We start from the raw sequence: 17,924 nt of genomic DNA on the forward strand, positions 1-17,924 counted from the left end.
AGGGACTTTGGCAATTAACAATCGGTTAAAAGTGTTGACTACTTCGGTTAAGAGTCAAGCTGGTTAGAAACTTAGTGGTACAGGTAATCTTTCACTATAGAGGTATGCATTGACATTACTTTCCTTCCAGAACACGCCCCCTCGGCCAGACTGAGGGGCAAAACATCCAGCAAAACGGCTTGTTTTAATAGAGGAAGCCGTGAAAACGTTAGTATAACTAACACTTATAAGCTTAAATTAAAGGCAGTTGGACTCGACAGTGACCCTTACAGCTTGGCCAAGAACCTGTGGTCCATGGACATTGGCATGTGGCCAGAAATCGGTTTTCCTGACATTTATATATACCTGATTTCAACACCGGGGAAATACACTAAGCAAAGCCCGAATTCATAGAAAAGCCTTGACGCCTGGTCCTACCTCAAGACGGGATTGTTGGAGAAATTAAAGTGATGATATCACCAATAAACATTCTGGTTGTATGTGGACGGGTATATACAAATATTTTTACGTTATTATATAATTTTATCTGGTAAACCGTAAGCTAGCTAGTCCTAGTTTGTAACGAACACTGCTTCCACTTCCTAACGTTATATACTTGTGAAGGTAAAACACAGTCAAAGAATGAATGAGCCCCCATTATTCATCAGTGGAAATAGGCAGCGTTTAAAAAAGAAATGTGTAACAAATTATTCACCATTGTACAACATGAATACCACATGCCAAAAGAACCTACACTTACACTGCTCGAATTGGTAAAAAAAGGACTGAATGGTTTTTTATCACTCTGTAAAAAGATGGCTCCGAACTGTTGTTGAATCTGTTAGCACGGTCGATCGCATGACGACTTTTTCCCATGTTAGATGCATTTTTTCTGTTTTCATGGAATTCACACTGTACACTAAGGCTGCCACTCAGTGGGCGTGGCCACGGCGAGTTCCGCCCAGCGTGAGCTCACGCGCATACCCTCTACAACACACATGCCTTCTATCAAGGCTCTTCAGAAATTAGAAGAAATTTTGACTCTAAAGTAAAAGTAAACTAGGACATTAACCTCATGGTTGTTATAAAACAGAAAAGTAGTTTACAAGATGCTACAGACATCAGAGTATACAGTTGTGTTTTTTTCACTTTCTGTGATGCTTTGCCAAACTCGACAACCGGCATATGTGGGTGGTATTGTGAGAGGTTTGGGCACATGAAATTGGCAGACGTACATTTATATAACTCTATATCATACAGCATGCCGCCTAAAAAAGTAAAGAGTTCCAAGACTTGAAATGTGAAATGATAACATCTTTCAATGCAATACTGGATAAATCAGTGGCTGTATGTGTGTCTGTGACCTTGTCGACCCCATGTCTACTAGGAATTGTAATTTAAGTTACAGCCAGGGCACAAGGGTCAGCATGAGCTGTCTTGAGGCAGACAACTCAGAGGAGGTGGGCAGGAGGTCATGTTCAGCCTGATGGACTTTCTTTGTCCTTTACAGAAAAATTCAGAATAGTTCAGCACAAAACCCTCGTATAATTCCTGTTGCTCGTCAAATGAAAATAAGGACGCAGCCAGGCGCACATAACGGCTTATACACTCTATGGTCAAAAGTATGTGGACACCCAACCATCATACCCATATGTGGATCCCCAAACATTGCCACAATGTTGAAGGACACAATTGTAAAGAATGTCTTTGAATGCTGTAGTGTTACAATTTCCCTCATTTTGTTAAAGTGCACACTTAATTAGCTGACTTGTTTGGCATATTTTAGGGTTAAATTACATTAGCTACCACTGTTTAATAGAGTTACCTATGTTTCAAGGCAACCAGAACTGAAACTGAGCAAGCACATTTGACCATTGAGTTCACCTCTGTTTTTATCAATTTAATATGCATGAAATATTATTGCAATTGCCAAAAAATATTTAAAGTATTGTCACACTTGTTTGGTTTCCTGTTTTTCCATCAAAATAAATTCACCATGTGTCATGTTTTAATAGTCTGTCCTGATGAATAGGTAAATTGCAAGTAAATCAGCATTCAAAATGCCAAAGCCTGTTCAGTCATTCACGAAGTAGAACGTTTTAGCAGGTTTGCTTGTCAGTATTAGCAGATACACCAGGTTCTACTTTTAATAAAGAGTATGGAAAATAGGTGCACTTTACTTATACACCTTCCTGCATGTGTTGCATATTCACATTTATTCCTGTGACCAACACTTTAATCCAACTTGAGGCATGTACAATGCAAGCATTCTGTATTCACAAAAGCTAACATTAAAGAACGTGCTAAGCATGTTTTTATTTCTGGAGTAGCATCAGGTACTTTGAGGTAAGAGAGGTCAATTCAGTAGAAGACCTACAGAAGCTACAGGCTGCATCTAGTACTAGGTAATGCTGCTAGGACAATGCTGGGATAAACCGTACAATGGAAGAATGCATCGAGATGTTTCTTGAAAGGTTGCTAGAGCTTCTGAAAGATTGGATGGACGTTGGTTGCTTATTCCACCATCAGGGAGCCATATATGAAGAGCATTTGGATTGAGATAAGCCATGTAACAAAGGCAGCTTTCGACTACATTCACCTGCACACTGTAGTGGACAGGATCCATAATGGGGTCCATAATGAATCACTCTATTCGGGGATGTTGTTCCAGTGACAGCCCTGAACGCAAGCATTACGGCTTTGAACTTAATGTTCTGGGAGCTCATGCTCAGAGATGTCGCTTGTGCATGGTTCAGCTGGTTGAAGATCAGTTGCACTGATGCGTTTTGGTCCATTTGCAGCACTTTAACAGTGCATGCTGGGAGGCTAGTTGCTGTAGTCGAGTTAATGGATGACGGGTTACTGGACTAAGAGATGAGCCTCAGGTAAAAGCTGATGTACGCTTCATCAGAAGCACCCAAAACAAACTTCTGGAAGCTTTAAGGTTGGATTGTTGTTGTTGTTGTTGTTGTTGTTGTTTTTAAATAAAGTAGGAGGTTCTTAGCTATTTATAGGTTGTTTATCAAATAAGGGGGTGGGAGAGAAAGAAAGTAGTAATAGGCAACAATGCATGTTTTGTTGTGTTTTTGTAGGAAGGCAGTATAGCATTGCGCTCTGTCTGCTTGGTTGGGACAGTTATGGTAAAAATGTATTCAATTTCATATTACTCTTCAAATAATGCTACTAGTTAGGAGTGTAAACCTCAGGCTTAAACACAATGCAATATGATTTCATAAAGTTTTATTAGGAAATAATTTGATATTTGACAATTTTGACTCAATCTGCTACGATACAATATAATATTTGGATTTGAGTAGCCTCTGATCAATATAGGGCTTTTGACACTGTGCTTAACCCCACATTATCATCGCTCTAAACCCCGCTTTTAACCCTGGGTAGAGGAACGTTTCACACGTGCCATTTAGAAGCAGGGATAGCACCGCTTTTTACCTGGGGTTATGAAACCCTGCTCCGAAGCAGATTTTACGTGTACAGTGTGAAATTATCAACACATCCAATCAGAAATTGAACAGCGCATGCCTTATATGTTATATATTATATATGAGTATATGCCACGTGCTTTGTACAGTAACAGAAAACCCACATGTTGTGTAAACAATAGTTGCAGCGTTTGAAGGGGAAAACAAAAAAGTGAAATGGTGACGGAAAACACGTCAATTGGAGAGAGTTTGCGGTCAGAAGTCTGTTTAGGACAAACTGAATGGTACAGTCAGAAATAACCGAGTAATTAAGGAACTGGCTGAAAAATTTTCGGAATACAAGGATTTACGTGGCGACATTTTTTCCTCACTGTTGCAAAAGCATGAGACACGCTGGTATTTAAATTGGTCACGCGTTGTATCCAATCATGTGGGCACTGCAAATATGCAAATAAGAACATTTAACCCAGGATTTAGCAGTGTACAGTGTGAAACGTCAGATTATGAATACCCAGGATTAATTGTTAACTCTGGGTAAAGTATGAGCAGTGTGAAACGAGGAGGAAAAAAAAAGATAACACAGGATTCTGTTTACCCGGGGTTTAGAAGGTTTGATTTAAAAAGTGGGAACATGTTTGAGGAGAAGTAGTCAAATGTCCCGCCAACACCAACCTGCTACTTTCCAGTTGCTGCAGTGCGAGTACGTTTCTTTCAAAAGGAGCATACGGCAGCCTTGAGACCTGATGCCTGTAAAGCCAGCGGTCTGGTTTGTGAAGGTCAGCTTGCTGTCAATCAATAGCCCAAGGTTCCTCTCGGACCTTGCAGATGGGCTACAGCCTTTGAGCTCAGATGTTACCTCGTTAGTGACTGCCAGTGCCAGAGGTAACAGCAATACATTACCTCTCACTCTCCTTCCCTCATCCATGTCCACTCCACCAGCCTTTTATGGTAATGTACAGTAGTTTCCCTCACAATGGGTTATCTAAATGCTCGGGTAATGCAGTGTCAAGCTCATCTCATTAGCATCTGTAGTGGAACTACATGCGGATCTTTGAGCTTGTAAGTGCTGGAGGTCTTATTTGCACACTACAGGTCATGATATTAGCGAGGTCGCTGAAAGAAACCAAACAGGTGGTCAGAAATCATGCTCTCGGCTATTTTAAACTCTTTCTCTCGCTCACACACATGCGCATGCATACACACACAGTGGGTGGCCTGCTGCAGATGCTGTTGGTTTATTGTCTAAACAGCCGCTGCGGTGTGGGCGGGATAGGGCTACCCTCAAGGCAGAAAAACTCCTGCACCTTTAGGATAAACTCAGACTCGATCCTTCTCCATAAGCCCTCGTGTAAAGGTCTGTCATTGGTGCTTTTTCAGCTGGATTTTGTGTTGCTTTCTTCCCTTCCAGATGCTCGGTGCTGAGATATATATATCCGTTTGCCTTTCTGCTCACAGAACGTACAGTACCGTGCAAAGGTTTTAGACACATGCAAAGAAATGCTATAGAGCAATGATGACTTCAAAATAATGAAACGTTTCTAAATTTTAAAAAATACCGTAAAGAGCAGTAAACTATTAAATGAAACAAAGTCAATATTTGATGTGACTAAAAAATAAAAATACTAGTCACCGGTAAAATTAGTGCAGTTCTATAAGGAAATGAACCAGACAAATGAACCCTTGCAGAACCAGACACGGTTCTTCTGGAGACTTTGACTGTCGCACTCGCTTCTTATTTTTGCAGCAAAACCCAGCAGCATTCAGTATGTATTCTGTCTGAAAAGTGTCTCTTACCACTTAATATGCTGCATTCTTTACTGACATACAAACATTTTTCTGTAACATTTAATTTTGTGCTAGAAAACTTTGGGATGTTTGGGAATCTAAAATGTTTTTTGTACAGACTGGATAAGATGTGAGTCATAAAATAAACAATCTATAACAAAGTTTGTACTAAGAAAAAAATAGGGTGCCTAAAACTTTTGCACAGTACTGTACTTCTCCGAAGTCTGTGCCCTTTTCCTTCACTCCAGCACTGTGCTGTTGCTTCTCAGTTAGATAACATTTCTCGCCCGGTCATGTTGTTTTGACATCCTGGATGGCAGTGTCGATCTTGCCCCCTCCTAGTGTGCCAGATGAGCAGTGACGCTCCCACAAAGGCAGTGGTGCTTAATGAAGTGCCAGTTTCACTGATTAACCATCGATTCAGTTTTAATGAGAGAGAATAACCTTGTGAACATAGAGCAGCTTCATTTTTTTCCATCTTGTGTGTCATCATTCCCTAGTAATAAAGACTACCCTCAGATGTGATCTACTTTTCTTCAGACACGGTGCCTGTGGTCCCATACACTTCCATTGGCCACTTTATTAGGAATAGTATGATGATAAATTCACACATTTAAAATCTGTATCCCGTGTTTATATATTTCTGTAAAGCTGCTTTGAGACAATGTCCGTTGTAAAAAGCGCTATACGAATAAAATTGAATTGAATAATGCTGGCTAGGACGTCTCTTTGCTCTCTTTGCTCTCAGAACAGCCTCAATTCTTTGTCGCAGGTACTCTACAAGGTGTTTTAAACCTTCCTGCATAACTGCTATACAGATATAGCAATATAGATTTATATATACATTTTATTAAGTCTTCCACAAACCTTGCTTTTCCTAAATTATTACAAGTATCTAGTAGAGATCTCAGCATACTTCATGCGGAGATTCCATTCAGCTGGCTTCCACAAACATGGTTTAATCCTTGAGGAAACTAATGTTGTGTGTAGGCTTCACCCACACTGTCACGCACATGGAAACTAGAAGAACTCCGTGGACCAACATGCTAAACTACCAGCCTGTGATTGGAGCATTCATTCACACGCGAGAGCCAATACGAGACTGCAGAGAGTATGCTCTGGCCTTAAAGTTTGTCTTCCACTTCCATATCAAACCCTGCGTGAGAGCTGTGGTGACTTTGTTTATGTACATGCCAACATTATGAAATATAGCATATTTATGTTTGTTTTGCTGTCTTTAACAATCTGTTATAGAGACTCTGTGTCTTCTTTTTTTTTTTTTTTTCTTGAGCTTTGTGCTTTAATAAATAATAATAATAATAATAATGTTTTATTTATATAGCGCCTTCCCACAAGCTTCAAGGACACTTTATATACATTTAACAGGACAAACAGAAATGTTGAATTACCACAATTAACAAAGACATTAGCCGCTTTAGTCAGTGAACTCTGTGCTGCCTATTAAAGGGAACCAGACGTGTAATGCTATTATAATAACATAGTACTACTGTTTTGTTTTTTTAAACACTCGCTTGCTGTACTTTCTGCTCTCAAAACAATTATTGACCTTCCGAGTGTCCGTTCATCATCAGTATGATTCCTGATCTTATAGACCCAGATTAAAAACTCTTAAAAGTGAGACTTTATTAGGACTGGGTGATATATCCATAATATAATATTGATGTCGTGATAAATGATTACGCGATATACTTTTCTGCCATATCGTTGGTATATTGATGTATTTTTTTTTTTTAACGCTTTTAATAATTACATATTAAATGGTACTGAATGGATGCTGTTTTTGACCTTTTGTTTTTTCCTAACTTTTCTAAGTATCCTCAAACTCAAGTTTAATGTTTTTTTGTTGTTTATTTTACTACTGTTTTGCAGCCAGTTATTTTTTAGCTGAATTATAGAAGTTGTATATTTTTTTATATGTCTAACAGAAATGTCCTCAAATATCTCGATATGATATTTTGGTCGTATCGCCGAGCCCTAGACGTTATCCACCTGTAGAGCGTTAACAAATGCTGCAGAGTGCTTTTATCATTCTACAGCCACACAGCTGAAAGTATATAGGTCATAATCTTATACGGAAAGTTTTTAATAGCGTTCAAGATTTTATCATGACTAATAATAGTAGCAGCAGTAGTTGTAGGAAAATCAGACTTCTTTTGCCTGTGGTAGGATTCAGATAGACATGAAATACAGCTGTGGTGATGGAGGGTGGGAGTGATCTTTATCTGTGTGCGTTTTGTTTTCGTGCTGCTCGGTGGAGTGAGCCGAGTCTGTTTAGCGTGGTGCATGTGGGAGGTGAACAGCAAGGCAGCGCTCGGCTACATGGGCAGTGAGGGCTTGACCCCAGGGTGCAGGAGAGAATTGCTCTCATCGGTTTCCCCACTTCGTTTTGTTACCTTTTGTGTTTCTAGGAGGAAACCTCTGCGCTTTAGCTCGACTAGATGAAGATAGATATGTATTTGTGAGCAGTATGAGCACAAACCTAAAAGTTTGAATTTGCATGTAAATTGGAATGTCTTTTAGGCGCTTAGAAGCTTAGTCTAATTCGCAGTGCCTGTGAGGCAATTAAATGCTGGGTTTTTGTATTTGTTTTGAACCCTGTAGAAATCTTTGACAACATCAGCAGTCATCATTGTTTTCCCCTTTCAGAGTGCAATTAGCGAGGCTTATTTGCCTGGAGTATGTCCTGACGAAAGCCGTACGGTGCACGTGCTGAGTGCGTGTGCCCCTGATGTGTAGTGCCACTCACACCTGTGGCTCTGCAGCAGGTGTCTTTCTCTCCCTCACTTCTGTGTGCAATGTCTCTGTGACGGCGCTGAAGCAAGTACGGTGACATAGAATACAGTGACTCATGCTGCTTTCACACTTTTCCCCCTGAATGCACTGGGCGACGTGCTGTTTGTGCTGAAATGAAAAAGGAGGTTCGTACGCTGCACATGCACACTGTAACCATGACGACACCGTGACTGCTTTTTCCTTTCAACTGTACCTCATTCTATTCAAGCTTTTTCTATCTAGAATAATTTACAGCAAAAATTACATTCCCCAATACTGGGTGTGATTGTGGTACAGAGGAGTATTTCACCCTGCTCTGCTGGAAAGTGAACACTACATGGGGCACCGACTGGGACAGAGCCTAATACTTCTACTGACGGTCTGTCCTTCATGTTGGTTTTTCCTCTTTGTTTTTCTTCACGACTTGTGACGTGATTGGTCAGGTGATCAAGTAAGGAATAACAGTCTAACAGCAGGGTCTGCAGCGCATTATTCCTCTTATACCACACTCATTTGCTAGTGATTACAATGTTAAGGACATACTGTATAAAGACACGTCACACTTTTAAAGGTTTGTCCTTAGATTGAATAGTCATTCCCTCACCAGTCTCTGTCTCTCTTTCTCTGTCTCTCTCTCTCTCTCTGTCTCTCTGTGTGTGTATCTCGCTCTCCCTCTCTCTCTCACGCTCACTCAAAACACAGCCAGTCATTTTACAGAGAAACCAGAAACCGTTATCTTCTCAATCATGTAGACTTTTCTGATCTGGGAAATGTTGACTGTTGGTCTCAGTTTACAACTGAGACTCCCTCCATAAATGCTAAAAATGTCTCCTAAAAAAAAGTGTCACCACATCAACGATTATACATTTTGACTCAGTTAGATACGTTTTTTTAATTAGTTTTAAATTACGTGAAGTTTCCGCCATGCAAGTCCCCTTGTATGCGCTGTTACTATAGAAACAGTCACGTATTAGAATGAGCACATTGATACGAACCTATTGTTCATGTTATAGCTGGAGCCACTGTCCGAGCGGTGCAAGAATAATGCACGCCTACTGATCAATCAGAATCGGGCATTCAACCGCGCCGTGGTATAAAAGCACTTAACGTCACTCTGCACTTTTCTGAAAACTTTTTGAAACACTTTGCTTTGATAGAGCGGGGAAGAAAAAAAAAAAAACACTGGCAGCTTGCAACAATTTCCTGTAGGAAGCTTCCTGTATTAAATATAAAACTTGAAGGTTGAGGATTATTAATTACCTTTTATTTATCAGAACATTTCTATGAGATTTGCTGAGTGCTCTTACAGCACATCCCATTTACCCTTTTGCCAGAACATTAACTTGATGAATTGTTCTGTTTGTAACTAATAAATGATAGATGCAGATGGCATGCTGCTAAATAAAAGGTAGGCTTGCTAATTGTAGTCTGTGGCACTTAACTAATTGCACAGACCAAACTTACGATTAACTTCCGCTTCCCCGCGGTTGTCCAAGCAAACCTCCTGGTATGTGGGTGGGCTCTTTTTTTTTTTTTTTTCCTGTTTTTCTTCCCTCTTGTTTTTAGATCATATTTGATTTGCAGGGGTGGAAATGAGAAAAGAATACTAAGGATGTTTTTCTGCATCACAGCAGCTTTAATACGTAGTATTTCCTTCACTCTGAGTTCACAACCTCTCAGGAATATTTGCCATCCATGTGCTTCCTGTGCTGCCAGTGTGTGTGATGTACAGCTTCTCTGTCATGGTTAACCTCCAGGCTTTCATTTAAATTCCCTCAATATACATACTGTGTTTAAAATAATTGTGCAGTCTATTATGTGACATAATGTATTTACTTTGTTACTATCTCCCTGCTGGTAGCTACAACATTACACACTGCTTAGGACCATGGTATTGAGTCCATGGTAATAAAGATTTCTCTGGTCAGAGGTCAGGTTTTTGTTTTCTCGAAGCTGCAGAATAGTTCAGTGCTAGTAACTGGAGCATGTGCAATGCGAGACGACATGCGTCCCATGAGTTTTGCTGGTCTGGATTGGAAGTGAGAGATGGTGTGAGTAACGTATAAGTGATGTGTGCTTGGTGCACAAGGCCATTTATAGAGGTCCACAGCTGAGCCGAGTCTCCCTGTGCTCAGGGACCTAAATCTGTTGGACATGATGCGTTGATTCGCAAGCGCTCTGTGTGTGTGTGTGTGTGTGTGTGTGTGTCTGCCTTTCTAACTTATATATAACATATCTAACATATCTGAGGAATTGTGTGTCGCACACCGCTGAGAGGAAACTTTCCTTCGTTTCCTCCGTGTTCCTCTAATAAATTTTTCTGCTGATGTTCACTTCCTTCATTTCCACGTGTGAGACATGAGGGACTTTCCATGAGGGTGGTTGTGTGTAGCTGCTGGAGGCAGGCAATCCGAGGGAAATGAAGGGAGTCTGATAGTTTATTGATTACAGGAAGTATAGGGTTTGTCTTTGATCGTGCAAAGGGTGTGAACGTCACATAACGGAAGCGACGTCCGACTAGGCTCAGAGACGAGAAGTGGAGACGCATGTAGACAGAAAGTCTACCCGATTGGCTCTGTAGGCAAACGTCAGTACGAAGTGATACGTACAAGAGGAATCAGTACTCCAGAGTACAGAGTGTAACTTTGGTCTCCTAAACTATCCCTCTAATTGCTGTCGTATCTTATTTAGACTGGTGGGAGACGGTGCTGTGTGTGGAGGTCACATGTTGTCCCCCAGGAAAATGTCTGTCTTGTTGAGTTTTCTATTGCTTTGACTTCAGATCTCTGAATATTGTGTTTACTCCTATGTCTTCTAAGTTTGAAGGGTTTTTTTTTTTTCTTTCCCTTTCCTTTTTTTTTTTTTCCCACAGACTGACTGGATAAGCCACTTGGACTCGGGTGAGATTTTATTTTTCTTTTACCCGTCATATCAGATCTTACACACACACACACAAGCACATACACCCTCATTCCTTTGTTGTTGTTTTTCCCCTCTCCTCCTCTCCTCTCCATCTAATTTCCGCTCTTCTTCATGCGCACAGCAACACTGTAAGTATCTGTTTACCAGGCGCTGCAGCTTAATAAGCAGAAGATATGTATGGCCTACTGATCATTTCCTGCTCTGGTTCGTATCAAAAATAAATCAGGATTAGCCTGCCGCTGGCCGGATGTTCTATTATCATTAGTGAAGTAGCAGCGTTGGAATTAAAAGGTCTTTAATTGAAATGAAACTCAAGGCTAACCACAGAGGCCAGGTTTGTGTAAATAAACAGCAGTGCAAGCTCTAATAGTAAGAGAAAAAGATTAATTTTAAGGTTCACTACACACACCCTCGACTACTGAGACGTTAACATTAGAATGTCATCAGAATCGAGTATGATGTAAACTATGTTGGGAGTAATAACAGAGGACTGACGCTTGGGTCCGAATGATTTTTTTTCCCCTCTCATCATGAAGTCACATGTTTGTGTCCTTATAGTGCTTGGAAGTGGTCAGTGAGGTGAGCTTTTCTCAGGCTAATAATAGTCCAGGTTCTAGTTTCAGGATGCTCTCTTCAATGGGCTGGGCCATAGCGTTGATAAATTATGTTCTCTAGAAGCCTCCACCCTTGTGTTACTTCCTTGCACAGGCAGGTAACAGCAATAGTACTCCGCTTCTGTGAGTGGACATGTTAAGACCTTTTCTGTCTTGAAGAAGGTGACTTTGGCCAGAGGTCTTGCTGCATTTGTTCATCTGTGAGAAAACCGATCCTTTAAGTGCTGGAACTGATTTACAGTGGAAGGATTGCTTGCATTGATCATGTCAAAGACATATATAGGTGGCTGTAAACTTCACTGATTGACTTATGCCGGAGCTCTGATGACTGGCTTTGCTTAGCCCAACTCATAGCCCTTCTTCAGCGGCCGTTTCTTGCTGGAAACATTTCCCAGTTTACCGACAGGACTGCAGTGTACGTCTATCATGCCGTTGGGTTAATGCCCAGCCTCGCTCCTGCGCATAAACAAAAACATGGTAGCAGCCCAAGTTGGCCAATAGAATGCCCTCGTTCACTCATTTCTAAGGTCAGAGTTTTCCTCTCCTACCTGTAATGCTATCTTTGTAGAGGGAGGGTGGCAGCACACGGAGGTTATGGTGAGCTATTTTAGGAGTCATGAGAAAGCTCTCTTGACCCACTGAGAGTGCATTGGTGGGCATCAGGAGGGGCCATAATGGAAAATTCACATGGCTTCATGGAAGAATCTAGAATCAGGTGATCAGACGTGGCTCTTAAGGCCATTGCATTGACTGTGTTTGTCAGTATCTCGTTTAAGCATGCTCATGAGAGGCCAAGTCCACCCACACGAAACATATAAGTACTGGTCCTGTTCACTGTTATTGTGTTAAAGTAAGAAACTGGTTTTTATTTATTTTTTTTTTGTAAATCCCCAGTGATGCATACAATAGGGATAATGTTATGCATTACACTCATATAATGAGTGACTTTCTGACATTTATGAAAGCCTGGGACTTAGCAATTTAAGCACATGGTTTGTGATTTGCAAAAACCTTAAAGGTATGTTTCTGTTGTCTTTCTGTCTCTCTCTCTCTCTTTCTCTCTTTCCTTCCAACAGGATTACTGTTTCCTAGCATGGCCAGGTTTCTGCAGGGTGCGCTGTTCACCATCCTGCCCCTGTGGTGGTCATCCTCAGAGCAGCCGTTGCTGAGAGCTGCGAAAGCGCCAGCCGCACTTCTCTGTTACCAGTAATAAAGAAAGCTGTGTCGCATCAAATCGTACATGTTTGTGGCAGCATAAAGGCGTGAGAGAGAGAGAGAGGAGAGAGACAAATGATCCTTTGAGGAGAGGCAGAGTACTGTCGTAAGAATCAAGAGCAAGAAACCCAATCGTCTTAAGTCAAGCTGTGGAGGAAGCTGACACGCTGTGTTGGATAAAGAGTGCACACGTCTTGGTATACAGCAACCTGACCGTGAAGCAAACCCGTTGAGTCGAGGTGGCCAGAGACGGAGTTTACAGGAGGAGGCTAGTCATGGGCTATGGGGGCCATGGTGACTTAACGTAAATGGCTCCTCTTTGCTCAAAGTGTGTACCAGTGTGTGCTGCTCAACCCTTTCCTTCCTTTCACTTTTCCCCCTGTATCCCCTCTTCTTCTGGCTACGAAGGTCTGCTCACCCCAGTTGCTCCCTGGCTCCTGCTCTCCCTCTGTGGCGATGGGGCTGTGGAAGCTCCTGCGGGGCATCAGGCAGCTGGAGCTCCACCGCCTCATCCTGGTGCTCATTATATTTTGCCTACTGTCTATGGCGCTCCTGGCTTACTATGTCAGCAACAGCCCCAAGATAAAGGAGGCACCTCCGCTGCCCTTCAGTGACTGTGGTGAAGTAGTCGCAGCAGGGGATGGCCTGCAGCACGTCCCGCTCTTCTTGCCCCCATTTGTTGGCCGCCAGCGGACTGTCAAAACAGTGGACAACTCTCGCACAGAACCTGTTGTGCTAGTGTTTATAGAGAGCATCTACTCCCAGCTGGGACAGGAGATCGTGGCCATCCTGGAGTCCAGTCGCTTCCGTTACCACACAGAGATTGCCCCTAGCAAGGGCGACATGCCCACTTTGATGGAACGAGACCGGGGCCGGTACGCTCTAGTCATCTATGAGAATGTCCTTAAATACGTCAACTTGGACGCATGGAACCGAGACCTTCTCGACAAGTATTGCTCAGAGTTTGGCGTGGGTATTATCGGCTTCTTCAAAGCCAACGAGAACTCGCTGCTTAGCGCTCAACTTAAAGGCTTTCCTCTTTTCCTGCACTCTAACTTGGGCCTGCGGGACTACAGAATCAACCCCGTGGCACCGCTGCTCTATGTCACTAAGCCCAACGAAGTGGAGCAAGGTCCACTGCCAGGTGATGACTGGACTGTTTTCCAATCCAACCACAGTACCTATGAGCCTGTGCTACTAGCCAGCACCAAGTCATCAGAGGCCCTAGCTCACCTTGGTCCCCATCGAGTCCTGCATGCCACCGTGGTGCAGGACCTGGGCCTTCATGATGGGATCCAGAGAGTTTTGTTTGGCAACAACCTTTCATTCTGGCTGCACAAGCTGATTTTTGTCGATTCTATCGCTTATCTAACTGGAAAGAGACTATGCCTGTCTCTGGAGAGACACATACTTGTGGATGTGGATGACATCTTTGTGGGAAAGGAAGGAACGCGCATGAAGGTGTCAGATGTGAAGGTCAGTGTCTGTTTGCTCTTCAGCTTTTTCATACATAATGAAACCAGAGCGTTGGCAGAAAACGTTTTAATTTTCGATTTGATTTCATTTTCCCTCCCTAATTGATTTGCTCTCATACTTAAGGTTTTCTTCTTCCTTCAGAGCAACATATGAATCATTGCTTACTGCTCATTTCTTGTTAATGGTTTTAAATATTTAAGGCTTTAGATGGCTTATAATGCCAAATGTTACTTGCTTACATATAAAATACTAGTTTTAGAGCTTCTGCTTCATTAAGACGATTTCTTTTAACCCAGCATTCCCCATTATACAACAGTTAGTTCTGATCCAAGAGGCATTCCATGAGTCCTGATAATTATTTAGTTTAACAGCACTGGTATATTTCATTGTGTGTATCACTCTGCGTGTCTGAGTTCACTACATAAAACTCAGATTCTAGCAAATGACTGGTACATTCAAATCCCTATGCTTCTTACAGGCTGTCAGTCAGTATGTGCATTAGCTGTGGCTTCTTTGGGAACTGTTTTCGTTGACGGACCAAAAATAAACATAATATTTGGCCGTATTGTGTCTGAAATGAGTCACTCGATGCTAATTTCATGTTTACAGAACCGTTGTATAAATGTAACATCACGCTCACAATGGTGCTGTTGTATTGAATATCAGAACGATGTGTCTCATGATAGTCAGTATAACAGCACTCTTGCTCATGCGATATTGCTTCAATCTACATCAGTGGTAGAACAGCAGGCCAAGCTGCTGATGGCACTAAGCAGCGAGGTGTGACTGGGTGAGAAGGGCCACACAGCAAACATTTGCAGTAATTACACTTGTTAAAGCATGCCCTAGGGACAGTACGCTAATTCTGGATAAGGTCCTTATTAACGTACTATTTATTGCCGTCTCTGCCTGATTACAGATAAGTTAATATATTTGTGTCCCGCTTCACCTCTAGTAACTCCCTAGCCCTCGCGGTAAGAAAACAGAGACGGGTTTGAATCATTTACAGAAATGTAAGCTATAATGGTTTTTATTTTTACATTTATTTTTAAACCTCGAAGGGCTAGATGGCTTTTAACAGTTTAACATGGAGAAGCACTTAAACTTGCCTGCTTTTATGTCTGTTCTGCTAAGAGAGACATTGCCTAAAGGTTCCCCTCTCAGACAGGTCATTACACATTCATGCCTTTTAATGAGAAATAATAGGATAATTAATTAGGCATTCGCATTGGCAGTATACTTGTCATTTAGAATGTAATAAAGGTAGGATGGAGAAGGAACAGAGAGGAAGTTGTTGCTTCAGCGAAAAGGGCTGGCTGCCAACTTGTGTATGTACCCTTATATCCCCTCTGAGCGTGATGAAAGCTTTCTTGAGTCAATCAGCCAGTTAATTATCCCAATGTCAATTAAGTTTGACTAATTTGGCACCACCATTTTTCATACACAATGGATGATGCAAAGTTCCTGAGTTATTACGCTGGCTATAGGGTGTTCATTGATGTTGAGGCTGTCCAATTTATAGAGCTCGCTCTGCTGAAAATGTCAAATCAATACAGTTGGTGATCAGGGCTGTTACATCTGGCTGAGGAAGGTAAGCGTTAGAATAACGCACTGGATTCACTTTCACAATTTCTCACAAATTTAGAAATGGTAGGTGTAATTTTGCCGAAGGAGTTATGTGCACTGTCGACTAGGTCTGGAGGAGGTCTGGAATCTGCATGAAATATTGTTCCTGGTAATTATATGGAGGTCTGGAGATTTTGCTTTGTAATGACACATCGCTTGAGAAACACAGTGGCGTAGAGCACAGAGAATGTTTAACTGAAGTTGACCTAATATTAGTTACATTAATATAACAAACCCAAGTGTAGGACTACATGTTGCAAGTAAGTGGGGAGTACAAAGGTGCTTTCACACTGATTAGTCCGTTTCCTAATCAGAGCAAAATTGGTTATTTTGGTTCGTGGTTTAGAAACAACAGTGCTGGAAAAAGGTAAACAAGCCTTTGTGCGAAGAAATCACAAATATCACCTGAGAACTGAGAAGATAGCGTTAAATAATCCCTTACATAATTATATAAATAAATACTTGAATACTTTTGTGCATCACATCCATTGTTTATCTTTTCTTTTGGTTTGTCTGTCCAAATATCCAGAATGGCATTTCTGCAGTGCTACATCTCAGTCATTTCATCTCACGGCTGAGTTTAGCAGCTTACATATACCACAAAAAAAAGAAAAAAAGCTGCCTGCAACCCAAAATACATGGTGTATTGGATTCACTTCTTGCTGTTGGATTGATTCAGGGTCAAACCACTCTCTCACTGCAGCAGAACTTTTCAAGAGTGGAACCAAACCGAGATCAGACTGCAACCAGACTATGTGAAAGCACGCTAACAGACAACCTTGTGAAATGCTTGAGTGTTTCTCATACCTGAAGGAGTCGTGTATATAAAATCCGACTTAAACGGCTTAACGTTAACGAATGTGATCTTTTGTAACCGCACGACGTGACTACAGTGTTTGGTGCAGGGGTGAAAAGTGTGAAGCTCTGCTTAGTTGCTTGTTTCTGTGATGTAGGTCCTTTGTGTATTTCTGAGGGACTAAATGATGACGGTAAGATTAAGTGTGCTGTAAGCTGGACTCTAGCAAGCACCTCTGCTTATGCTTATGGAGGTTGAATTGCACATAGTCTCATGTTAATATATTAAAAGAATAGTAGAATATGATGCGTATAAAACCTGCTGTATAGAGAAAGAGACTTGACCTTTATGTTCTGCGTGTGTGTATATGGAGCTTGGTTATTTACGATCCTGCTCTAGAGAATAATTACTGTGCATTAAAGAGGTGAAAGGGTTAAAAGAAAACAGTGTTACACCTGTTGTTGGGTTTCATGCTCCATTTCATTAAACTTCGCTGAAGGGAAAAGAGCAGTGTGTGCCCTGCCACCTGCTCTCCGCTGAAGGAGTGGGCTGTAATCGGTGCTCGAGCAATGGAGCAGCATAGCATCCACAAACAAGCCTGTCTAATGGAGGCCTAATCGCGTCTGTTCTCACTGCGTGCTGTTTCAGCAGTAAAGCTGATTTCCACCCACTCGCACACATTTCACACCACACATGGCCCACATGCCGGCTTTTGAGGTCAAACTTTCTTTCCTAAACAAAAGTGCTTAATTCATTGTCTTATTTCACAGTGGTGGTTTCTTCCGTCCGGACAGGACCGTTACGTGAGTGCAGTGGTTAAAAAAATATAAAGCGTATCGGTGTAAAGTGCACTTAAACTGTTGAACTCGAGTGTGGTCTTGCCAAGTTGAAATTACAGCCTCTTGCGAGACGAAACGTCTTGGCAGGACAAATGCAGTTTAGACTTGAAGAAAGCAGCAAGTCACAGCTATACTTTTTTTGTTTTGGTTTTTTTTTGGCAAAAAAAAATGTCATGCTTGCATGGGGCAGGACTGAATTGTTTTCAGCAGAGCATCAAACACAATTAAAATCTTTACCGTTCCAGTTTGTGGTCATCTAGGGCCAGCTACTCAAGTCTGAATCCCAAGTCAAAAGTTAGTCTGAAGTCTGTGTGAAAATGGTAAAGGATTTTTCTCGCCTTTTTCTCCTCGGATGTCCTGCTCATGGCATTGACTAAGTGAGAGGAGCTCGTGCCTTTTGTAAATGGACAGTCATTGTGGTTGTGGGCCTGCACAGCTG

The 17,924-nt window shown here is 41.7% G+C and overlaps 1 protein-coding gene across 10 annotated transcripts in view; it reads left to right on the plus strand.

Annotated features, from left to right (window-relative positions):
- Positions 1–17,924, plus strand: part of ndst2a (N-deacetylase/N-sulfotransferase (heparan glucosaminyl) 2a) — a 137,179-nt gene that overhangs the window by 102,114 nt on the left and 17,141 nt on the right. For 9 of the 10 annotated variants that reach the window (XM_053621751.1, XM_053621740.1, XM_053621743.1 and 6 more), the window contains one exon: positions 12,610–14,224. In XM_053621751.1, coding sequence (XP_053477726.1) covers positions 13,205–14,224 — 1,020 coding nt within the window. In that variant the 5' untranslated portion in view covers positions 12,610–13,204. Of the gene's footprint in view, positions 1–10,869; positions 10,898–12,609; positions 14,225–17,924 lie in introns of all 10 variants that reach the window. The other variant, XM_053621744.1, reaches the window with a different exon arrangement.

The sequence above is a fragment of the Ictalurus furcatus genome, chromosome 3 (assembly GCF_023375685.1).
Source record: "Ictalurus furcatus strain D&B chromosome 3, Billie_1.0, whole genome shotgun sequence".
In the NCBI taxonomy this organism is placed as follows: Eukaryota; Metazoa; Chordata; class Actinopteri; order Siluriformes; family Ictaluridae; genus Ictalurus; species Ictalurus furcatus.